The sequence below is a fragment of the Misgurnus anguillicaudatus genome, chromosome 16 (assembly GCF_027580225.2).
Source record: "Misgurnus anguillicaudatus chromosome 16, ASM2758022v2, whole genome shotgun sequence".
In the NCBI taxonomy this organism is placed as follows: domain Eukaryota; kingdom Metazoa; phylum Chordata; class Actinopteri; order Cypriniformes; family Cobitidae; genus Misgurnus; species Misgurnus anguillicaudatus.
In genome coordinates, this window is record NC_073352.2 from 15095222 (window position 1) to 15122125 (window position 26904).

The window sequence follows — 26904 nt, forward strand, 5'->3', positions numbered from 1 at the left end:
AAAATCTGAGTGGCCATGAAAAGATTTAAAATATAGGTAAATAAAATACAGTAAAGTATCACTTTCAGATTTAACACATAAGGTTGTTTCAGGGATTACACAAACATACAAAATATGAGATCTTTAAGAAGGAACTGAAATTATGATTTGTACCCGGGAATATTTTATGTGATATGACTTATTGTTCTGTGTTCAATCCTAAAGTCTGGTTTAAAATACAAGACCTTAAATACTGGATATTTTCAATTCTTATACGTAGTCTCTTGCATTTCTATTTGGTTAAAAAAATTGATATTTTTTAAAGCAGCTTTTATCGACTTCATCCATACCTTGATATGGCATTTGACATGAGTCACTGTGAATTTAATTTGTTTTTCTTAATTTAAAAATATTTATTTTGGAGCTGATCACCAGACTGCCACTACATTCCAATAAATGTGAAAAACACTGGGCTTATTATGACTTAGGCCAGAAGCTCTAGGTCTATTTATACTGTCAACTTTCTTCCCAAGAATCAAAGAATAAAGTCTTTCCCGAAGTGACAAGTAAACATCTTTCTCATTCGATTCTGTCACTACAGGAAGCACCTGGAAGAAAAAGTGCCGGCTGTTTGTTTGTATAAAGTGCAAATGAGTTATAAATGTCTATGCTGTGAACGCTGTAATAATTTTCCACAACATGGCATTAGATCTGAAGTTTTGGAGATAATGACACTCCATTAAAAAATGGCACGGTATACCGTAAGCCTATATTTACACGAGAGGACAAACGTCTAGTGTAAACAACAGTTCTCGGTGCACTTTAACTATGTGCTTGCATGCAAAGCCTGTCCTCACCACCAGGCCTTGACACAGAAAGCCACCCACCACACCAAACTGAAACAGATGTTTAAGTTGCATAATAGCAACAGCTGTTTTGGTAAGAATAAGTAAAGAATTGTGAATTCAATATGAGCGTTTTACTCAGTCTGTGGTTATTTACTCCAATATAAAAATCACTAAGAAACTTCGTGAATGATTATTGTTGTTATAGAAGTAGTATTATAGTATTAACAGTTGTCTTGGCTTGATGGTCTGTTGCAGCAGTAAATCAGATTTTTTTATCCATGGCAAAACATTAGGAAGATTTTAAGAATTTCTGCGACATTAGAGTAAGGTTTATAACGTTTGAACCTCAATCTGAATTGTAATTGAAACCTCAGATCAGAGCATTTGGACTGTAATATTACCCATTTGCAACAGTCCAGTGGACATAATCCACAAGAAAACTAAACCTTTGAATCTATTTACGATATCAATCAACAAAACACCTGGAGAAAGCATAGGTGCGCAATATAATGTCCAACAACACTGTTGAATCCAAAATAGTATAAAAATGTAATTGCACACACTATCAATCCTTGCTAAATATTTATTGACACATGCAATGATTCGGTTCACTGATGAATGCCTGAAGGTCAGTGGACCGAAACATTGCATGTGTCAATAAATATTTAGCAAGAATTGATAGAGTGTAGGATTTTTTATACGAACAACTGAGGAATAGTGAGATCCTATGGTCTCACATTTGAGTATCGTATTATATCGAGCGTGACAGTGTTTCGAGATTTCTAAGATGACAGAGGTGAAAGAGTTTCACACGCCAACTTTGTTTTCTTACTATGGTTGGCCCCAAAGCCATTATGAACTGCATATATGCTTATCTACGATACATAACCCACACGGTTTGTTAACACCTCTTTTCTCAAATGTAGAGTTTAAAAGCATTTTGACAGTTCAATGGAAAGTTTAAGCTTTGCATAATTAATAGTCACCAATGAACAGCGCATAATAGATAATCATCTTTATGTGAATAAATGCAATTATACCATTATTCATATAGACATTTTGTTAAATTGCATGTTGGGGAGGATTACTAGGTGACAATATCCATGCTCAGACATTAGCAGTAAGTGCAAAGGACAATTTTAAATGTTTAAACTGCAATGGCCTTATCTTATACATGCCTAAATCTGGTATTAAAGATTTCACTCAGTCTTGTATACAGTATGAGGCCAAAAAAAAGATCTGCTCTGATCACTAACCATTTATAATGCACTGAAATTATCTAAAAACTGATAGACTAAAGAAATGGCTAAAACAATATAGATAAAATTCAGGGGTCTTACACGTTGTCACACTTGTCTTAACAGTTGAAATAAAGTGATCTGAAGGCAGTTGTTAGTGTAAACATAAGGTTTATTGCAATGTGCATTTTGCATCCACAAATTGTTAAAAAAAATACCATGGATACAATCAAGCAACAATACCCATGTTTCAAAAAGACTGTTGTCAAAAAAACTTCTCCCTGTGAAGTTACACATGGTCCTGTTGGCTTGTGAATATTAGGCAAGTCTTTGGTAGTTAGAAAACACAAAGTTCATTTGAAAACACGTGGACCTCTACTTTCTCGGTTGGCATAGAGGTCAACAAAACTAGATGTCTGACATATTTTCTCGGCAGCATTATCCACTCCATTTCAGAACATCTAACATTACATCAGATGCGAATTTACATAACTATGCAAATGTATACAGATTCTCATTCCCACAAAAAATCATTTTACACACAGCCCATATAAACAAGTTGATTTTGTTCCGTTTCAAAACACAAACACAAACAATAATCCCTGTAAGCAGCAGGCCCCAACTGCAGAGATACAAGCAATGCTTCATAATGCATCATATGGCAGGAGTCACCACTGTGGAAGAGAGGACCAGACCGGGGTCCATCTCAATGAACGTCCACAGCTAAGGATCATTGACATGGAGGGAATTACCGTAGCACACTCCGACAAACCAGGGATATCGCTCGAAACCCTTGTAGCTTGCGTCGGAATTGAGATCACCAGGCAGGGCTCTTGTGAGACTGTGGGGGCATCTCTCAAAGATCTACAGTACAGTTCCTTGGCTTGAGGATGCATTTCTGTGGAGGTCCATAGCTTAGATCTCAGGGCCAGCTCCATCAGGCACATCCCTCTCCTTCTCTTCATGAGAAGAGACCAAGGGAAAGCAAGGCTGCAGCCCCAAACGGAGGGCATGTCAGTCCCGTTGTACAGTAACCTCGGACGTCTACATCACTCTCTCTTGTCCGCATCAGTCCGAAGAGATTGTCGGATATTACAAAACAGACTAGGCCACCGGTACGTCTCAATGCTTTCATTTATCAGGTTTCATCTGTACAGACAGCTTCTTCTGGAAGTTGCACATCTGGAGGTCCGTTTCAGGTGAGAGCTGTGGCTCTGCCCGCCCCTTGGCAGAGCCACTTACACAGCAGAGCCTGTGCAGGTGTACTGGTGGCCCACATCCTCCGGGGACCCGAGCTCCTGAGGCTCCATTGGGAGGCTGGAGTCCGACGGCAGGCGCGATTGAAACTTCTGCAGCTGCTCGGGGCTCGCCAAGTTCTTCAGCAGGCTGTTTTCGCGCTCGAGCTGGTTGTTTTTCTCCGCCAGCTCCTTGATCTGCTCTTTTAGGATCTCCACTTCCTCCCTGACTGCATACATTAAGTGATTCTTTACAAGATCCTGTAAGGGAAGAGGGAATTTAGTTTCTTTGCACATATTCACTGGGACTGGTAAATAATCAACAGATCTGTTTGAAAACGATTGGTTTATAACAGCAATGTGATTTTTAAGAACATAGAACGAAAACATGCTGTTTATCAAACAAATAAAAGGTCACACGATTTTGCGGTTGACCTTTGAGTTTTACTGCAAGTGGGCAAACAAAGCATATGCAATGAAGGTAGGAGCAGCTTTACAGTGAGCTCTGGTTACAACCTACACAGAAACTAGATACTTTCCATTGCATTGCTACAAACATCAGCTTAATCTTCTAAGTATACGGTGTAGTAAACCATATTTTGTGTTGAGATAATGGCTGAAACAGTGTTGTTATCGGTCTTACCATTGCTTGCTCGATCTTGTTGTCAATGGCCACAACGCTTGCGCCAGAGGCACTGAAAGAGACAAAGAGAAATACACTTAAACAACTGTTTAAGACTTTCCAGTAGCAATATAAACGATTATGCTTTACTGCGTGATAGCTGAATATAAAAATATTACATGCGTTCGTACAACATTTATTTAGCCAATAGTGCATTGTGTATGATGCAATGACTGTGCGATTTACATTCCTTTGTTTACAAAATCGCATTTTCAATTTCCCCTTTAAAACCAACGGTATGTGTGCCTACCTGTTGTCTAGTTTGACCGATACTACATCCCCTCCTAAAAAGGACGAGAAGAACGAGATGGAGAAATTGTGCAGCTGGTAAACAGCGAGCTCCATTGGCGTTTTAAACATCTCCGTGCTCATGTTAAGGACAAGACCCGTCTGAATAATACTTCTCGCCACGGTTGCGACTTGTTTTAACACGATATTAAAATCCTGGTTGGTGTGTTTTCGTTTCTTTGCGTCGCTCTGTTGCGGTGTGCACAGAGAGGCCGGGCGTTATGAGTGAACTTGAAGCGGTTTCAGAGAAACACTGTCGGCTAGTGATGCTATTTCTGCCGCAGAGGGCTTTTTATACCGCCTTGATGGCGTCACATGACGCGTGAATATATTATGCAAATGAGGCTCGTGGCACGGATCGTAGCTCTGCCCTCTCTCTGAACTCGCTGAAAGGAACACTCAGCGTGCAGAAACAGCGAGCCGCAGGACAAACCCCTCAAACACAACAACACAAACAAGATGTGATGGGAACGAGCGACACCGTATGTTGTTGTATCATTACTTTTTGATAATGTATACTTTTGCTATGCCCCTACTTATGACATGCCATGCAACGGATAACTCGCCAACTTAAATGACAGGTAGATAAAGAAAAAGTTCATAAAAGCTTTGCAAGTCAGTTATTGAGTAACTTATTCTAGTAAAATGACAACATTTGTTCCCTTAGGTCTTTTATAAGTAATAGTCAAAAACATCATTTTTGAGAACTGGGTGGGAATTGTTTTTAACACGACAGCATTTAAGATTTTCACACAGATTTTTAAGTCTAACTTTAGCCTTTAGCGCATCTAGTGGTCAAACTGTGTATAACAAACACAAACATCAGGTCACAGTCTAAAGGTTGGGGTCAAAGTCACTTCAAAACCTTGATATTAGTCTAAAGCTGGTGTTTGCAAATTTGGCTGACTTAGGCAGGAATGAATATAATCACAATACGGTGTTTGTTTCACTTTCTGGCTGTTTTTAAACAGAAAAGCATGCTGCATGCACTGTAGTGTGATATTAGATGCACACATAATAACAGACTACACTTTTATTTTTACATAACATGTACTATGTGGAATAAAAATGGAGTATGAATTAATCTATATTTGTCTATAAATCGTCTAGAGATTTCTGCAGAAAAACAATATTTGTTTACACTAGTGTTGTTTTTGGCCGCCTGTTTTAATTTGAGTTTAAGTCTAGTCTTTGTGTCAAGCTGTCATTTTAGTTTTTATTAGTTTTAGTGACGTTCATACTCTTTTTAGTCTAGTCTAGTTTTAGTCAACGTAGGGGTGGTTTTTCAGACAGAGATTAGACTAGTCCTAAATAAATTTAAGAGCTGTCCAAACTGAAAACATCTTGCACTGACATATTTTAAAATTAGGGCTGGCCATAGATTAATCTAGATTAATCTCATACAAAATAAAAGTAATTTTTTGTATAATATATATGAGTTTGTGCTGTGTGTAAATATTATGTATATTTAAACACACATACATACATAAATATACATTTAAGAAATGTTTTATTTATATATCGTTTTTCTATTTATATATACTATAGAATATATTAAAATATTCATAAATATATATATACACATGTACATGTTTCTTAAGTACATGCATGAATGTGTGTGTGTGTGTGTGTGTATTTATATATACATAATAATTACACATAGCACAAGCTCATATGTTATGCAAAAAATTACTTTTATTTTGTATGAGATTTATCTAGATTAATCTATTCCCAGCACTACTTAAAATACATCAGTGCCCTTTGTTTTGCCTGAAAATGCACAGAAGTAATTTTTTCAGTAAGGCATGTTTGTTAAAACTAGTTATATTTCCTAATTAATCTAAGGCCTAGTACTGGTTTAAGCCAATCCCTGTCCGAGAAACCACCTCTAAAAGTCTGGGCATTTTAGTCTTATTTTAGTGAGAATTATCCATGACCATTTTTGTCTAGTTTTAGTTGACAAAAATTTATGACATTTACTTTTTAGACTCAGGAATACATCCATCCCAAACATGAAAGATGCTCTGATTTGAATTTAGAAGATGTTTATTTTACTAACCTCTAAGTAAGTGACTTGACTGTTCGTAAAAGAGTCTACATAAAAGTCTACATAATCAAAACAGAAGTCGTCTAAGCAGAAACACACACATGGCCATCAATTGTGACGTGTTCAAACGGATGGCATATGACATCAAAGCATCGCGAGATCAGACTGCTCCACATGCTTTCTAATCGCTCTCGTGGTACTTTTATGTTTTTTGCTGATCGATCTGCGCAGTGCCATTGACCACAACTGATCATCTGCAGTCAGGTGGCGGGGGCGCAGAAATGCGGGATGGCTAAGGCCTAGTACACATGGACACGGGTTTTTATAACCATGACATTTTTTACACAGTTCGGCCATTCGTCCACAAAAAAAAAAACGCAGTATCAGGGCACTTAAACCGAAAATTTTTGAAAACCCCTGCCAAGGTGAGGATTTTAAGAAACGCCGGTTGCAGTGTTGTCTTGTAGATAGTAAAACCGTGGTTTTTGCCTTGCGACGTCACTTTTGTTAGGCTTCTGATTGGCCAAGGTGGCTTTACGATTTGGGTTATATCGCTGCCTGCTGGTGTGGCATGCTCTTGACAGCGCATGATAGCGTGTTTTCCTATTTCATGACACAGACATTTATATTAAAAAGAGCATGTGTGGACGGGATTTTTTTGGAGGAAAAACTCCGGCTTTAAAAATACCCATGTCCGTGTGGACTAGGCCTAAAGGAGACCAAATAACGTTATAACATTTTGTCTTGTCTCGTTTTGGTCAACAAATATGAAGAGACATGTTAGCATAGTTTTTATTTTGTAAAGCACTTTTAGTTTCGTTTTTATTCGTCAACAATATTGCATTATACATTTAATTATAGTCACCTACTCCCGTTTTCGTAACGTCATAAAGGGTTATTAATGATGATATTTAGTCATACTTTTCATTGACGAAAGCAACACTAGTTTACACTAAGCAGGACTGTTTACATTCTGCTGCCTCAGGTTTGCAGTTTTCAGAGTGAAGCAGGACATTTACTAAATCCCACCGGGACACTTTGAAAGGATGACTTGAAGCTGATCCCTCTAATGAGGCTTCACTGAACAGAAATTACTGACCGCAGTGCTGTCACTTCATATTTCACGCAGAGTTTGTAATGCTGCCCTGATAAGATTTCATAGGGGCGCTCCAGTTAGATTCACAGCTTTCTCTTTTGTCAGATTCTGGGCTCCTGGTGAGCTGTAGTACTGTTTGAAGCCATAATTATAGTTTACAGTTTGAAGGAAAAGACGTGTAGGGTGCATGTTTTCGAGAAATCTTTAGGTGATAATTCTCAATACAAACTGTGTGTGTCAATCTTCCTGTCTTATAGACGTAGCGTGAGGTGTAAAGTGGTAATTTTCATGGCTTGAACATGATAAACATGCAACGTTATAAAACATCAAGCAAAACAGGACGATCAGCGTCTATCACAAGCAGGGAGTCACATACCTCACATTCTATGAAAATAAAAAATGACGAATTATTTTGCATATTTGAAACCTGGAAAAATTATCTGCGCTGTCGTGATGCAGTGAGATGAGAAAACAAATGCCTCATTCAGGAGACACTCCTAACAAAGCCCTGCACATCACAGTAAACACAGATGTGCCATGGTACAGTATGTCTCCATCTGTCACCATATAGCATGGGTGGAGATGTCTCAGTCTCGCTCGGATAAACAAGTGCTTTTTACTATTACTGTTCAGATTAAAAATTTTAAGACTTGTCTCAATGTTAAATACAGAAACACTCAGCACTAAGCTGCAAAAATTGTTTAGCCCCTTATGTACCAAAACCTAATTTACTAAAGACGTGCATAAAGTAAAAAAATATTCTCATGACTACATAAATGCCACACCTGAACCACACTCTTCTTCATAAATTGCATATTTGAGGCATGCCAAAAAATTACTATGAAAGTATGTGCGGCATCCTATATATTCAATTAGTCATGTTTACTTTTATTAGGTAAAAAATGTATGCTAGTTCACTCAGGAGAAAAGCTAGAGATTTGAAAATGGAAACTTTCACCATACAGTTTAAAATATGTAAATAATCTATATTCTCGAGCAAAGAAAAAAGACTCGCATGACTGTTTTTTAGCTTAATCCGCAACAGTTGATGAGTGCCATCATGCGCTACGCTGAACTTAGTGTAATGATTTTTATTCCTTGTAAAACAAGACCTGCAGTATTCATTCGTTTGTCTGCTCAAGTTGTTAGACAAGACTATGAACTGTCTTCACTCTCACTACACACCTTCAGGATTAATCCATCTGTCAGTAGTGCTGATGATGCACACACACAACTCCATCATTCTCAAACTTACCGCCTGTCCCTCCTTTTAAATAGATTAGGTGAGTAGAGAGGTGATAAGCTCATGGCCGTTGAAATCTATGAGACAATCGCTTAATTGCGGACGCGCCCAAAGATTGTGGGGTTTATCTAGCTTTACTTTTCAAGCAGTGTGGATGGTCATCCAGTGCCACATCTCAGTTGGATGGGAGGGAGATGCATAAACAGGAGTGGTTTGTTTTTTCTCTGCATTTTCTTTGTCTGTCAGTAACATACGCAGATTCCTTGTAGACCAATTGCATTTTGTATCCATGTGTACCGACACTTTATTATGAATTATACATAAGTTAGTTTGTTTCTTTATTAAGTTAGTTAGCTTGTCTAAATAACTGTGCTGCACAGAAAAACTTGAATCTGTGTTGCAATCTGGGATTTCCAAGCATATTGTATGTATCTCAGATGACTGCAAAAATAGCAAAACTCTAGAATTTCCCATAACTCTTCATGAAAAACATTCTTTACAGTATAATTAGGTTTTTGTTTGAAGAGAAACGGCATCAGACTTCATGTCTATAACGTGACACACAGCTTAGTTTTGTGTGCATAGAGTGTCAGCCATAGTACCAGGACATGTCCATACAGAGATTAAAAAAACATTACTTTAGCCCAGTAAATAGATGTAATTGTCAAGTTGGGCTGTGTCACGAAAGCATGGTTTTAGTTGGATATTTCTTACAGTAGTAATTAGGAAAATGAGTCTATAGGTGAGGCTATAGGAAAATGCTTATGTTTTGTTGCCAAGACAAAACAACATGCACTGTAAAAAAATTTTTTTAAGTATAATTAACTTGGATTTACAAGTCATTTAACTTTGATTCTTTATCTTGACTAGTGATGAGTTGCTGTAACTTATAAAATAAAGTAAAAATAACTTAAGCTAATTCAACTATTATATCAGCGCAATGCGTGACGCAAGTGTCTTTGGCTAGTTTCAACCCGGCGCAATGATCATTTTCACATTTAGTGTCATGTTGTTTAAATAGCAATTGCATTTGCGCCCAATTTTGCGGCCATGGGCGTTCTGGTATAAAAACGAGGTGTGTTCAGGTGCATTGTTGGCGCGTTGCTATTTTAAGGCAACTAAAATAGACTACACCATTGACCAACTAAAACCTAGTCTAAAGTCAATGGCGCAATACTGTTTTTGTTATTTAAAGCAACACTAAAGACTTATTGCTCTTTGCTCCCCCTACAGGTTAGAAGCGTAATTGTTCATTACCACTGTCGTAAATACTGCAGCATAGCTGGCTCTGATTGGATTGTAGGTCTGCCGTAAAGCAAGTTTTTGTAGTTTTCACTCGAACTACAGGACCACTACCCGACGGTTGGAAAGTTCTTTAGTGCGGTTTTGGCCGATAGAGGGCTGCAAATTCGAATGTGAAAGTGCCATTCACCCTGTTTTGAGTGGATGAACCACTGAAACTTTTTTGGAAACGTTATTTTAAGGTAAAAAAAAACTCTTTGGTGTTGCTTTAATGGGCGCGTTAGTAATATGCACCTATAAACGGGATGACAACGCGGGTTTGCTTATCACACACATGGATGCGCAGCAGCACAAAAACGCTTTTAAATATGAAAAATTAAAGGATTAAAATGTAAAAAATTATTGTTGAGTAGGGCTACACGATAAATCACATGCGGTTCCTTGATTAGTACCAAATCGCCATCAGCTGTTTTCAGATGGCGTGACATTACTGCACAGAGCCGTAGTTCCCTGACAAGCTGGGCCATATCGCATACATATCGCAGGCGATACGTCCGCGATAATTAATGCGAAATTGCCCCGATTGTCAGTGAACTACGGCTCTGTGTACGTTAAAGCTGCTCCATCTGAAAACAGCTGATGCCGATTTACTACTAATCAAGGAACCGGCATTACTGACGAGATGCGCGTGACAAACACATGCAATTTATCGTGCAGCCCTATTGTTGGGTCTCTTGGACATAAATGAGGACCGATTATGAGACGTTAGAAGGTGTAAAGAGCTGCTTTACCTGTAGCCTGGTAAATAAATAAATGCTTTGCTTTAAACAAATGCAAATATTTTTAAATGCTTTTTAAATGCTACCCCATAGATTTATTGTATATGATGACTCTGTACCTGTGGATATGGTGAGATGAGAAACATTTTAAGTAATGCTTTTAAAAAAAAAAAACATGGCACTGTCCAAGTGCTGAAACGGATCTCCGCACGTTTGTAAATTCTTTATCTCTTGTTTGTATTTTTACAAACTTTTACTTGCATATTTGCAAATTATTTTATGAGATTACAATGATTATGTAGGATACCAATACATTTAAAGCAATTAAAAGCCTGCTATTTTTACTTCTATAACTGAAAGAAAACGTCTTTTAAAGGTTTTAATCCAAAAAATAACAATTTTAATAAAAATGAAAACAACAAAAAAATTTTAACATTATATTCTTAAACTGGTGGTCTTCTTCCTCCGCTTAGTTTTTCAGTTTACAAATTCCGCTTTCTAAATCGGGATTACGCATGGCGCAACTGGCTTTTAAAAGTAATGAGACTCTCATTGGTTTATTGCACATTACGCCCAAACACACCCATAACTCATTATGGGAATAGGAACAAACCTTTTAAGCAGTGCGCTTGGCACATAAACCATTTTTCCCGTCATTAAATTAGCAAATTAAAATAGGGTCCTATAAGTTACAGCAACTCATCACTAGTCATTATTAGACATTTATAGTTTAAACGACTTGTAAATCCAAGTTAATTATACTTATTTTTTTACAGTGAGGTTTCTGTTAGTCTGTTGGTATCTTTAAATTTAAATAAATTGTTTCGTTACAAAAGTAAAACTTTCATTTTTAACATGTTTGATGTATGTGAATATGCAGATTTGATCTTACTCTTGTTTTTGCCATAGCTATGTCATGCCTGGATGGCTTCCCATGCATTAAACTTACATTAAATGCTTGACCTACTTTAAAATCATTAGGTTGAATGCCCCGTCCTAAGAAACAATGCATCTATAGCTTGACCTAGCCTTGCTTTCGGTTCGGTGTGTGCATGGTCTTCGCTTGTGGTTGCACGCTTGCATTAGCATGCAGTAAAGCAAGATAAATGAGGCACAAAAGGTTTTCATATTACTCCTGCACACACTCAACTAAATTCACAGTGTCTGCAGTTTCGTGCAATGGCCCACTGAGCAATTATGATCGGTCAGCTTATCAATGGCACTATTATCACAGTACACGTTGGAGCAGCTTATGTGGCACTGTGTAAATACTGTAGTTATAAAAAGAACTTTAATCATACAGTATGTTTTAGCAGGTGTTTTTAGCTTTACGACCCAGGTGTGTTACAGTTCAAACCTTATTTTTTGCTTTGACATCTGTCCAGACAAGACTCACCTTTATGCCACTGTAAACCCGAGTGCATGTGGGTTATATAAACATATTTGTGGATACCCGGTTTCTAGAGAGCTTCCACTGTGAGCACATAAATGTAGCATAGGTTAACACAGTGAGCTATCCACTTGAGGCTGTCTTGGACATTTAATGCCTCAATTCCTGCTAAACATTCTGCCGCCTATCCTGTACCAGTGACGTTTTTATGACGATATGAGCCTGATAATCATATACTGTATAGTACAAGGGTTTGCTGACTGAGAAGTAACCCTAAACAGTTTAGCATTCAGACAGAATTTTAGTCAGTAATACATAATTGCAACTGGTTTTATGAAAATTATTTGTCTGTTCCAGTTGGACATGCCAACAATGACTTAAGTTTGGGGTGGGCCTATCTATCTCTTCCATGGGAAATAGGGTAGCACAGATGAGTTAAATAGTCACAAACAGCAAAGGTTTAGCAACATACTAATTAGATTATGCACAAATATTTTAACATACACTGTCAGAAAGAAAGGGTCCTAAGCTGTCACTGGGGCTGTACATTTATAAATTCCTAATATGTATAATTTTATATGTACCTATATGTCCTTTATGTTTTATAAAGCTTGTATTCTTTTCTTCCTAGCATTTAAGCCCGACCTGCAAAATGTGTAATTGTGGTGTGCAAATGCATTCAACACTAATTTTGTGGGTGGGTTTAACGCTATCTGATTTGCATAATTACCTCAATGAATCATCGGCTAAAACAACGCAGACAGCGCACGTAAATAAACAGTACAGACAGAAAGCAATTTGTAGTAAAATTCCCCAGTAATGTTCAAGGAAATGTTGTCCTTCATGTGCCAGGATCTACGTAAGCTAAATCAAAGTCCAATAAAGGTTATTTTGCATAATTTACTCATTATCATCCCTACCATGATTAATGTACTGCCGTCATCATGACCTCAGAACATTTGTCCCTAATTTGAATTGAATAAAACTTTAATTTCCAGACATTCATAGTATTTTTTCACACATTAGTGAAGTAAGCTATGTCTCCATCTATAATACTGATAATTTTAATTTCGCACAGAATGCACAATATTTCCCATTACCACTGAAAGAAGGTTATAAATTGATCTGTAATGTATTTGGTACAAAGTATATCCCTGCACACTATGTATGTAAAGCAGCCCCTGCTGTGCAGACATGAGAGCAGATCATTCCAGATGTGGCTATGCTGATACATGCACTCTTAATTAATAAGTCATTGTTATCTGATGAAAAGTGTTGCTCACAGGTTCATTGAATCAATGTCTCATTTGACTCTGTCCTCCCATGGGCTCCATAAAGAGGAAGAGCTGTTTCCCTGAGAATGTGGACCTTGCGTGTCAAGGCAGGCTTACATAATCATCTGTGGGCAGCATTTCCTATAGAGTGTGGTTATGAAAAATGTATTTTGAGGACTACAGTAATCTACTATGATTGAACAGTCAGGTCATTGTGTCATCAAATATTAGGCTATTGGAAAATAGGTGCTAACTTTTTTTTTACTTAAATTACAGTATGGTAGTTCCATGTTTCCTAGCATATTTATATTATAAAGGCGGAGTGCATGATTTCTAAAAAACGTTTTGGAAAAGTGAGTTGGGCCAACTACCAAAACATACTTGTAGCCAATCCGCAGTAAGGGGCGTGTCTACTAAACCACATCGCTGCCTGGGTTGCGTATGTGTGGGGCGGGTCTATCAAAAGAAGGTCCAGATTCTATTGGGGTAGGGGCGTGTTTGTTTAGGTGATTTCAAAAGTCAACATTGGCTTTCAGAGATCATGGTTCCTGCCTTTAAATTCCACTTGTTGTTTAATTGGTAAAACGTTTTTGTTGCAAATTTAGAAAAGGATTCTCTTCTGTGTCCTGATTACACTACAATTACATCTGGCAGATGCTTTTATCTAAAGCAAGGTTTCCCAGAACTTTGAGAACACTTGGGTTGGCAAACCCCCTGTGGTTCACCAGGGCATTGCATGGGGGTTCTTGAGTTGATAAGAAACAATTAATTCATTATTATTCGATCGTAAAATGTAAATAAATTATTTTAAAATTGGACACTAACATTATATATTATATTATATATAATATTTGCTTAATCTGCATGTCATGTGACCATTACATAACACTACAAAAGAAGACAGACAGTTGGTATACAATAAAGTTGTATTCGTTAACATTAGTAAATGCATTAGCTTACATGAACTTTTAAACATACATTGAGTTTGCACAGAACTGGAAAAATGCTTTTTCATATTATGCACCCTGGGCATGGACTAATTCAGTGGTTTTCAAACTGGGGGCCGGGGCCCCCAGGGGGGGCCGTGAGATGGTGCCAGGGGGGCCCCAGTTTTATGGCATTTTATGAAATACATTAATTTATCATGAATTCTGTTTAATTAAACCTAAAAAAAAATAAGGCTACTAACCAAAAGCACTACTTTTTTGTATAATTTAATGTTTTTTTTTTTTTAAATGTTGAGTTTTAGTTTTTTGTCACAAATTTTCTTTGGGGGGCGTGAAGGAATGCACCATACACAAGGGGGGCCGCACGCTGAAAAAGTTTGGGAACCACTGGACTAATTTGTAAAGAAATCTAAAACTAGATACATTTGTGTCCATTAATGAATTTAAAGGCATTATAAAGAGAACGGTATTGGAAGCTTGTGATTGTTTTTGTTGAAAAGATGTGTTTATATATTGTTAATGTGTACCTGTTGTATTTTAAAATTGTCTTACTCTTTGGCTGTTACCTTGGCCAGGTCTCTCTTGTAAAAGATATTTTAAATCTCAATGAGACTTCCTGGTTAAATAACGATAAAATACAAAATATAAATACTGTTTCTCTGCATTTATTATTTTTTGTTAATGTTAGTTCATGCCAATTCAGTTATTCATGTTAGTTCATGGTGCATTAAAGGCGGAGTCCACGATGTTTGAAAAACGCTTTGGAAAAGGAAACCGGCCGACTACCAAAACACACTTAAAGCCACTCAACTCAAATCAAATGCCGGGTTGCGTATGTGTGGGGCGGGTCTATCAACAGAAGGTCCAGATTCTATTGGGGTAGGGGCGTGTTTGTTTGGATGATTTCAAATATCAACATTGGCTTTCAAACATCATGGACTCCGCCTTTAACTAATGTTAACATTTACAACGTTTAATTTTAAAAATGTATTAGTAAATGCTGAAATTAACATGAACTAAGATAAATAAATGCTGAAGAAGTATTGTTCATTGTTAGTTCATGTTAATGCATTAATTAATGTTTACAAATACACCCGTAAAGTGTTACAGATACGTACCTCTTTCCTTGCCATCGACAAGTTAATTCAATTAAGAGAAAACGCTTCCCTGTCAATGAAGAGTTTTTACGGCAATCCTTATTTCAGCTATTATCCAATAGGTGGTGTTCCAACCCAACTTATAGACGGTTTCATCGGACGCACGTGATACACGTCTGGATCCGAACTTTACTTCCGGTTTTGTTTTTTTTAATGGTCTGACTAGTTGCTAAACTGATCTCTTGAACAAATGCCTCGTCGAAAATAACAAATGTTTTGGTTTCCTAGGTAATCTATGTGTTGTTGTTTTTTTGCTTCTTATATAAATAAACTACGTTTAAAGCAGTGGCGGCTGGTAACTTCGTTTTTTAAGCTGACGATGCGAAGTTCGTCACAACATGTATGTAGCTTGTCATGTGTGTGGTTCGTCATTTCAAAATATGTGTTCTGCGCTGTGCATCACGTGTCATGCCAAAATAAGTGCCTGCTGCCTTGAACTTGAAAGGAGACGCTCGCGTGTGTCAGATATTCGCACAATCTCGTGCGTAATCAGAGTTTAAGGTTAAGTGAGTGTCTTGCGTGTATTTAGGGAACGCGAGCATCTTTTTTATCATAAACGGTTTTGACGCGTCTCCAGCAGGCACTTATTTTGACAAAACACGTGATGCACACAGGATCTCTCCACACCCATGACACATATTTTGGAAAAGGGAACCACACGTGTGACAATCCGAACATTTATTATGAATTAGCGCATCCTCGGAAGTGCAGTCACGAGCCGCCACTGGTTTAAAGTACTTTGTTGTTATTTATTATTAGCGAAGTTTACCGGAATTTACGTGCGGACCGCGACAGCTGCTTGTTTATGTTGTTACTGCTGAAACCGTGTATAAAACACTAAAGGATCCACGGATCCAAAAACACTAAAATTTACCCTGTGTATGTTTTGATCATCACTCTGAATCTGATCTCTAACAAAAGTCCCTAAAAAAAATAATATTATCTCAGCTTTTTGTTCAAAATTTTGTATTTTTGAAGAAACCTAACCATATTTGAGAAGAGATCAAAAGGAAACAAATAAAGATTGGATGAAAGGTTTTTTTTAAGCAAAGGGTCTGTTCTTTCATTTTATATATTGTATGTTTAACTGAAACATTTTTTGAAAAAAAAAAATATTAATGCTGGCTGGCAAATTAAAAAAAAAATGCTGGCAGGGACCAATTAAAAAAGAAAATGTCCAGATTAAGGTCCAATAACAATTAATAATTACATGACTAAAGTCCTACCCATAAAAACTTTATGTAATAAACAGACGAAAAATATATATTTTTTTTAGTTGCAAAATTATTGAAACATTACTTACAAAATCTGACAAAATCTTGAAAACCTCTGATCTAAAGCAACTTGCAAGTGCATTGAAGCTATACATTTTTATCATTAAGTTCCCTGGGCTCAAACCTTTGACCTTTGCACTGCTTACACAACACTTTGGGAACACTGATTACCCTGTCAGGGTTAGTTTTATTGAACATCAAGTGGCAGTGAACTGAGTCTATTTTTTGTCACTTTTGGGCCTAGGGGGTCTGTCGTGCGTCACAGAGATGTTCATTGGGCACCAGATTCTGGCTTCAAAGTGGCAGCAGTATGCGTATAGCCCCAGTGTTTTGGCTTTGGTAGATAAGTGGACATGCCAGGAGAAGGGTGGAGCATCAGCCCCGTGATGTCAGAGTTTGTTCAGTGCATCCGCTCGAATGCAGTTCAGCTGGCATCAACACAATGTGCTTTTCGAGCTTGGCAGCGAGCTTTCCGAGCTTGAAACCCATTCATGAGTACATTTTATCTTAATTGAATAAAAATATGAGTGTGTGGAGTGGGACTAATTTATTTTACAAAGTACGATTGCTGCAAAAGAGCTGCTTTGTTTTCTGTAAGGGCCAATGAGCCTTGAAAGCGAAAGTAAATCTATTTACAGTAATGCATATTAATCAGGTTTTTATGATTCATTTATGCTTTACGGTCAGTGTGATAGTCGTAATGAAAGAGCACCATAAATCATTTTTCCACTTGCAGTTCAATGCATGGGATTTATAAATTCAGGTTCTTTCTTTTTGGGAAATTGTTGTCGTTACATTTACTGTCTTGCACTGTGTAATGTGCACTAAAAGAATTTGTCCTTTAAATGATATGCCATTGTCATCGGATGGTTAAAGACAACATAGACGCACTACCTTTGACACAATTGAACCGTAAACCTTTAAGCAAACAATGATGGCTTAATAGCTCAAAGGAACAGAGGCAAAGTTCAATAAGTACACTGTTATCTCTATGCATGTTGACATTACAGCACACACGCACGCATTCAGAGATACACACAAACAGTAAAGACAGATCTGCACATTTTGTGTGGCTCTCACTGCATATATGCAGTACAGTAAAGAGGCACATGAGAGAGACGATTGGGCTCAATGTGCTGTTTGAAGGCTGAATAGAGCTGACAGGGAAGATTTACAGCACCTGGGCTGCTCTTGCTTTCATTCAATGGTTATTTTTCTACAGGCGCTTCCCCAAACCCGTTTCTCCATCTTTCTCATGAATAGATCCAGCAAAGGAATTTCCCAGAAATGTGCTGACCCCATTCACCCCGAGACGCAACTGAAATATAACCGTGTTTATTTGCAGTTATGAAATCAAGCAATTGAAAATGTTATCTTCGGCTTTGTACGCTCTTAATCTCCTCGACACAATAAGATTAAATCGTTTAAAGGAATGAACTGAAAGATGATACATGTGCAGGTAGCTAAAGCGGTGACGTAAAAGCTCTGATCAGAATCAGCCAGCCGGAGAAAAATGCGTAGGTCAGCTGCACACAGCAGAGATGTCAGTGTCTGATGTATGGGATTTTTACACGTAGGCAGCGTTCGAGCCAACTTACTGTCATCATATCTCCAAAACAATCTAGAAGCTTAGTGAGACTTGAGAAAGTTGTCCAAAATATGATGATATGCTGGCGTGCAGCCATCGCTGCAGAAACACGCTATGTTCAGAGAAGTCAGGGGAGGTAAGTATATGTTACTGTGTGATATAAGGCTTTTCCTTACTCACATGTGCTGTATGTTGACCCGAGATGATCCCAGATAATCTTACATAAGCAATGAAAGGAACCTCACGGCAAAATATTGTGTATTGTGCAATAGTCTACCCTGCGTACAGTATTTAAAATATAGGGGACTGAAATACGCAATCGATGCCGATTTGTCATTCAGGATTTTGTGCACAGTTTAAAAACAAAATGTGTCGACAGTGAAGATCCTCTTACAGTCTAATGCAAACAGAAGTGACACAAGCGAGTGTGCTGCAATTGAACATAAAAATGTTATCATCACTTTCTGTGTCTCTCTTTGTCACTTTCCATGATTATTGCATAACAACATATTTTTCAAATAATAAACCTTAAAAAGTTATTTATAAAGTTTATTATTATGGATTGTTCGTAATAGGGTGTATTTAACTCACAATATATGCATGCCTAAATAGTTTTTATATCTAAATTACAGCATTTACTTAAATTAAAGTCCTGTTTTCTGAATGTCATCAGATATCACTATACTGTATATAATATATCAAAGCGTCCCATGTTTATGGAAACAGATAATTCTGTATGACCCTTATTGTATGACCTTTTGCGATACCGCTTTTCCTTTATTTCCAGATATGCAGGCACATATCCGTGCTTTTACATAACAGCGAGCAGCAGCGCAAGTCTGCCACACCCAGCGTAAAGCAGAAATGGTTTCAAAACATCAGCTGAAGAAACCTTCTGTTTTAGGATATTTTAAGGCATTACCAAATAATGTTCACATGAGATTTTCTCATAGCGTAGGGTGACTTGGCAACCGCTTTGCTCCACTACAGGGTTAAAACACAGCAGGAGACCTCGAGGACTAGAATTAAAGCTATAAATTAACTCAGCCGGGACGTCCTATGGGATAACCAAGCTTAATATGTCATTTCAGAAACGTGCATGTTTACTTGCCCTAGGAAGCATTTATTTTTTATTGAGTTGCACAATTGAAGCTTAATTAAATGTCGGGCTCTTTTCAGCAATTGTCTACATACTAAGCTCATGTCGTCTGCAGTGCATGCTCTGTTTTGCCTGCGCCCCTCCCTGCATGCTTTGCATGTCTGTAGGTGTTTGCCTGTTGTCTGACTCTGCGCTATTTCTGGCATGAGCAAATGTGTTATGTTTGGTGTGACATTGACAATGTTGTGGTCAAACATGGTGAGTCACTTGTACCTTGAAAGATTTTGTTTACTTTACACCCAGTTATGAGGGTTGTTATTGACTTTGCAAGTAGTTGTATTGCAAGATTGAGCACTTTTTACTGTCCTACGCCACCTTTGAAAACGTTAATCTCGTTTTGGGGCGTGCATGGGGGAGCTGCGGTTCACATCAAACGACCCTTTGACATAAACACGGTAACCAGGAGGCTCTCAGAAATCCTGCCTAACTAAACAGAACACAGGATGAAACTCTACATGACCCGTATACATGAGGACAACAAGGAAGCTAAGACTGGCCCTAATATTAGACCATATGTGATAGGCACAAGCATGGAAGTTGTGGTTATGGTCCAAGACAAAAACTTTCCAGGTCCTCTGAGAAGAATAAAACAAATGATCACAATTTTCTTACATTTTTTACATACATTCTGTATTTTTTTCACATTTTAACACTAATTTTAACTAATTTTGAACATAACAGAAGATGTTAGGCAGAATGTTCGACTCTCAGTCCCTATTCACTTTTATTGTATTGAAAAAGCTCAAAAACAACTTTCTTGAAAATTCTCCTTCTACGAAAGAAAAATCAAATCATGTTTGAAACCACACAACCCAGCAAGCAACAGTTGTCATTTCCTGTCTAGGTTAACTATAGACCTGATATAGTCCGGTTATGAGCCAAAATAAACTTTAACTTGGTTGTTTTTGTGATGAGATGTATGATATTCCATCATGTAAGCAACGTCAACAGTAATTACAAGGTGTTTGGTTTTATTTATTTATTTATTTTTGGCCTATAGATGTCTTCAAAATTTTCACCAACAGCCCAAATTTCACATTTTTTAGCCTAAAAATGCAGCATCAAGTTAAAACAACTTGGTTTTGCAAGTTAATTCAACCTACTATTTTAAGTTTTGACCTGTAAATAAAATAGTTGAAATAACCTATAAATGTTTGACTTAATTTTTTAAGTTGAAGTAGCATAACAATATATGTTTTTTTTTTTTTACAAAAATGCTGCATATTTTTTACAGTGCTTTTTTGAAATGCAAAATTGCTGGCTGGGAAGAGTGAGTAAATGATGACTGAATTGTAATTTTTGGTGCACTGTCCCTTTAACATTACCAGCATCCACAAAAAATCCTGGATAGCGGGCAATGCAAAAATACTTCTGTTCCGAGTCGTGCCATTAGATAATTTGTCAAGATTTCGACAGACATGTGATAAACCCGCATGTAATGTTTATCCGGGGGATGTCCTGATGTGTCTTTCAGATCTAAATGGCTGTGAGAGAGGCATAGAGTACACTGAAACAGGGAAATAAAAAATGAGGAAGAAAAAGAGGTGGGGTGGGAGGGCTTTCACAGCTGTTGTTCTGCAATGTTTCCTCTGGTAGTGGATTTGGCTGTACTCCCAGTTCTTTAGGTAAACGACTCAAAGTACAATTACCTTCAACGCCTTTTTGGTGAAATAAACAAGGGGGCAGTATGCAAAACAAGATTGTGTTTCCCCAAATTATTTTGTATAATTAAATAAATAGTTTGGCATATTTTGTAAACATGCAGGAATAAATTCCACCTGTATCCTCTTATAAAGCTGAGTGTAAATGCTGACGTATGGAAAATCGTTAGCCTCTTATATCTGGATCAGCTTATAGGGAACACTTTAATTCTTTAATCTGTTCTCTACACTGACCCTTTGCTAGCTGCACTTGGCCAGGACATGGACGGGAAGGAACTTATTCTAGAATACTAATTGAGGGGAACAAAAGCCCCCGACCCATGGTTCTCCAGGTGACCATGGCAACACTTAAAAACCTGGAAGATAACGTCTTCTTGAATTTCAATGTGCTTGAATGTTGGTAACAGACATTTGCTCAGTATTTCTAGGAAAGCAAGTGTTGTGACTGAATTGAAATTCATAAATAGACATTGATCACTAGCCTTTATAACAAAATTAGAGCTGTCAAAAGATTAATCGCGATTAATCGCATTCAAATTAAAAGCCTGTTTATGCAATATATGTGTTGTTCACTGTGTGTAATTATTTTGTATAAATACACACACACACATGCATGTATGTATTTAAGAAACAGTTACATGCATATTTTTTTTATTTAGATTTTATTATTTTTATATTATATATACATAAAAATTATACATAAATAAAATGTTTCCTAAATAAATAAATGTACATGTGTATTTATATATACATAATAAATACACACAACACACACACACAAAAATATATTACGCAAACACAAACTTTTATTTTTGAATGCGATTAATCGCGATCAATCTATTCACAGCTCTAAACAAAATTATAATTATTATTATTAGTAGTAGTAGTAATATTAGTACATCACTATTACTATAATTATTGTTTTTTTTTCTTCTATAATTATTGTTTTGTGCCTTGCAAAGGATAAATAATCTGAAAAAAATTAGGTCTTTAAATGAAAAGAAAAAAACTTGTATCTACATAATTCAATTATGTACACCAGTTCAACATGATTGAATCAAGTTTCCTTTAGATGAAATTAATGTTAATTAATGTTAATTTCATTTGTAGAAAACTTAATACAATCATGTGCAACCGGTGTCCACAAGTTTTTTTTTTTCAGTGGGCTTGCATTAAAGAATAAATGGTATATTGTTGCACTTAAATTTATATTAACGTTATATTATAAAATACATTTGAATTTATTTATTTCAACTTTATTTTTATAATTTATAGCAACTTCTCACTAATCAAGAAAGTTAAAATTAATTGTAAATTCATTTCGATTGAACTTAAAAATGTAAGTGCAACGAGGAATTTTAAAATGTAGGCCTTTCTCTTAATCTCAGATCTGTTTAAAAAATAATAGATTATGTTCCTGTAATTTGCTTTCAGACATTTAGAGTTATAGTGGCCAGTAAGAAACTACAAGGACACCTCAGCAACTGCACAGCAGCACCCTGGGCACCATGACTGCCTTATGAGAGCCAATCATGCAAATCATTTACATGGTAAGGATTTCTATTTTAATTAATTATATAAGTATAATTGTTATTATTATATCAATTGAACGATCATATTATTTGAGTTGAGAACCTCTCGTGCTGTTTTGAGAATGTCAAGGTTTAGTAAGGTGCGAGTTATTTAAAAACAAAATTCCTAATGCTAATTGTCCGGTTTACATTACACTGTACCTCAATCAATCCACTTCAAAATGTATACAAAGCAAATGTAGCGGTAATATTCCAGCAGCATGTCAAGACATTTTTCTCTACAAGTCTATTCTTTTACTGTCAGGTGTGGTATCTGGTAAAAAAAAGTCTGTCTTGTTAATATGCAAATGTTTCACACAAGTGCATGTGCATGTCAGAAACATTCATGAGTATGTCTGGCCACAATAATTCATCGTTTCTTTTGTGTGGATGACTCAGTAAATTCTGTTTAGTGGACTGGTAAAGGGTGTCATGACGAACTGACAAAATTTTTTGAGTGTAACTTCCATTGGACCTCCCTTAATGTACCACTGCAAAGTATATGGTCATGTTACATTATTTATGTGCCAGCCATTTTTATTCATAGGAACAGTAAGTTATACATACATACATAGTCATGCTATGTGTTAGTATCCATGACCTTAGTGTTATAAGGCTACGCATTACTAGCTGATCTACAGGAACTGGAAACCACAACAGGAACTTCTCAAACCGAATGCTACAGTATACTGTATAAGATCCAGCCATATGCTTTATGGAGTTTCCTCATGGAGAAACTGTCATTTTTTTAACCCCTAGAATGCCAGAGGTCTGGTGGGTTGTGAAGACTAGAAAATTCTTAGCTTATATCTGACATGCAAGCTGCCAAGATATCTGGCAAGTGACACATCATGAATTTTGAGCCCTGGGAGATTTCAAATATGGGTCAGCGTTCAATAGATGAAGTCCAATAAGAACCCAATTGCCCCTTTGGACAGAGCTGAGAGCGACGTGTTTCACATTCCAGTCCTCTGTGTCTTTGATTTCTTGGCAGGGATTTAAAGTTACATGAGTCTGTCCCAAAGTTCACTGTAATGTTTACTTATTATTCTTTGTGCATTTGCTTGCATACTTACTGCAGGCCAGCGCCTAACGTTGACATCGCAGTGGAAAGAATGCTACTGCAAATTTGCTAAATGGGTCTACAAATGTAAAAACACAGTATGGCAGGGGCACAAGTTAAACCCTACAGAAACCTTTAACATGATGGATGTTGTAAACAGGGTCATCAAAGTGGGAGATGCACACAACGATATGCAGCCATCCGGAGATCTCCCATAAAAGATTTTGAAATGAGTATTTATTACGGCTTATTCTCGGAGACTTAAGCAATCTCATCTGATTTATGAGAAACCAAAGACTAAACTCGGTTGTCATTTCAGAGTGAGTGTTGGAGCCAATATGAATTAAAAGAAAGAGCAAAGCTACTGGCATAGACATGTTGCAGATGGATGTTGGCAAGGGAGCTTCACAAAGTGTTTCCAGAATGCCCCGAATGTTTCCAATAAACCAGAGGAAGTTTACCTAAGAACCACCTTCGGTTATTCGTGCAAGTCTGGTCTCCAAGTCAATTCCACTAAAGAGGCAAGTCCTGTGAATCAAAGTGTTTTCGGGGCTTTGTTTCTCTTCTTCTCTGGGATTAATGACGACACCACGTAGTAAATCTTGCAAAACGAAGCTTTGTTTAGTGCTTTTTACCTGTTAACTGAGTCAACATCTTTTCCCATAAATGCTCTGGTAAATCCTGACCTTTATAATAGGTTACATATATCATTGTGCTTGGAAAAATGAACCTGATGTCCTGGAAAAAAATGCTTTTGTGTTGTTGCAACAAAAACACTCTATGTATGTTATCAATATAATCAAAGTTAATGCGGGTGGCATCCATACCATTTTCAAAATATCCCTGATATGGCATGAGAACATCAAGATAAACCTATCATTATAAGATTAATGCCACTATTTATATACAACATGAATACTGTGTACAGTAGTGCCCAAAAGATGTGTCCTGGGGAAATGCGACAATATTTGCTTTTAATGCCCCTCAGGTTATGAAACCATCAAATGTGAGATGTGTGGTACAAAATGGATAAGACACAAAAGAATTTGTGCAAATTCTTTGGAAAACATAAACCATAGCTTATAAGGGAATCTTGTATTTATTTGAAAAAAAGCTAAATAAATAGGACTGTCAAAAGATTAATCGCGATTAATCGCATCCAAAATAAACGTTTGTGTTTACATAAAATATGTGTGTGTACTGTGTGAATATTATGAAGAGTTTGGTTCCAAAACGCAATAAATCCATTTTGACAAATTTCGGTAAAAACGTGTTTTCTATACCAAGAAAGTGACAAGATGAAAACCAAGGCCGCAGTGAGGTTTCAGGCTGGCTCCGTGAGACAGCCGCGGATACCTGAGGCGGAGGATCGTTGCATTGGGACAGCGGCGGGTTCCCAGGTGATTTCGCGAGAGGGCCGCAAACGCTTGGCGGAGGATTGTTTATACCCAGATTACGACGACGTTCCAGCTAACTCAGTGAGGAGGCTGTGCAGTGAATTAGTGAAAAATTCACGGTTGGAAAGGTGCTGCAAATAATCTGTACACTTTTACAACATGCCTAGGAATACGAATAATAGCAGCGAGGACAACATCTCCCTGGCACAGGTACGAGGGCTGCTTGATCAAGAGAAAGCGCATTATAAAGAATTAATGTTGCAACAAGAACACAGTTACAAAACTTTTACACAAATGATTATGACTTCTATGAATCAGAGAGTAGATGAACTAATGAAGGAGGTTCAAGATTTGAAGATAAGTCTCCAGTTCACTCAGAAGGAGGTTGATGAATTAAAAGTTAACTGTAGAGAATGCTCAACTGAATGTAAATCTAATACAAATGACATACATAAATTGGCTGAATCTCTTTTGATATTAGATTCTAAAGCCAATTATTTGGAAGGTCAGTGTAAGCAGAATAATATAGCGGTGGAAGGAATTCCTGAGTCCCAGAATGAGAAATGGTGTGAATCGGAAGAGAAAGTAAAACAAATGATTCAAGAGAAACTACAGCTTGATCAAACTAAAATTACCTTGGAGAAAGCACATAGAATAGGAAGGATGAAAAATGGGAATTCTAATAGACCTAGACCCATTGTGGTTAAATTTCTTAAGTATAAAGATAAAGAGGCAGTGCTGGAGAGGGCAAAACACCTAAAAGGCACAAATATATACTTGAATGAAGATTTCCCGGAAAATGTGCGTTTAAGAAGGAAAGAGCTTATGCCAGAATTGAGAGCTGCAAGAGAGAGGGGAGAGATAGCTTATCTTCGTTATGATAAGTTAATCACACATCCTTCAGCCAAAGTTAAACATCCTTAAACTTGATTGTAGAAATTAGATGAAGTTAAGATTTATTTTTTTTTATTTTATTTTTTTTACAATTATATAAATCATGTCAGTATCAATCAAGTTACCAAGGAAAGGATTAAAATTGGCTCATATTAATATTTGCAGTCTTAGGAATAAACTTGTTGAAATATCTGATGTCTTAACTACAAATAAAATTCATGTTTTAGCAGTAACAGAAACACATCTTGATCAAACATTTTCAGATGATGTAGTACATATAAATGGTTATAATATTTACAGGAAAGATAGAAATAAATATGGTGGAGGGGTGGCCATATACATTCAAAGTCATATTCCTGTAAAGATAAGACAAGATTTAATGCCTACAGATGTAGAGGTTTTGTGGCTACAAGTACAGTTACCATTTGTTAAAGCATTATTTGTTGGATGTTGCTATAGACCACCATGTGCAAATAGTTGTTACTTAAGTGAATTGTGTGATATGATTGATGATGTATGTGATACTGGAAATGAAATATTTTTAATGGGCGATTTAAATATTAATTGGATGTCTCAGGTTTGTCCCTTAAAGACTACAGTGATGAATACGATTAATGCATGTAATTTAACACAAGTTATTGATCAACCAACAAGAGTCTATGTAAATAGTCTTGGTCAGAGAACATCTACTTGTATAGATCATATTTATACCAATGCTATGGAAATGTGCTCTAAGGGTGTATCTGTTCCTATTGGATGTAGTGATCATAATATAATAGCGATTACTAGAAAAACAACGGTACCTAAAGGAAGACCAAAAGTAATCTATAAGAGATCATATAAGAAATTTTG

The 26904-nt window shown here is 36.8% G+C and overlaps 1 protein-coding gene across 2 annotated transcripts in view; it reads right to left on the reverse strand.

Moving 5' to 3' along the window:
- Nucleotides 1-2216: 2216 nt before the first annotated feature.
- tsc22d3 (TSC22 domain family, member 3) overlaps nucleotides 2217-26904 on the reverse strand; it is a 45387-nt gene continuing 20699 nt past the window's right edge. Inside the window, exons 1-3 of one of the 2 annotated variants that reach the window (XM_055177588.2) lie at nucleotides 4233-4550; nucleotides 3944-3995; nucleotides 2217-3561 (exon numbers count right to left, since the gene is read on the reverse strand). In XM_055177588.2, the coding sequence (XP_055033563.1) occupies nucleotides 3304-3561; nucleotides 3944-3995; nucleotides 4233-4354 (432 nt within the window). In that variant the 5' untranslated portion in view covers nucleotides 4355-4550 and the 3' untranslated portion in view covers nucleotides 2217-3303. Of the gene's footprint in view, nucleotides 3562-3943; nucleotides 3996-4232; nucleotides 4551-26904 lie in introns of those variants that run through there. The other variant, XM_055177587.2, reaches the window with a different exon arrangement.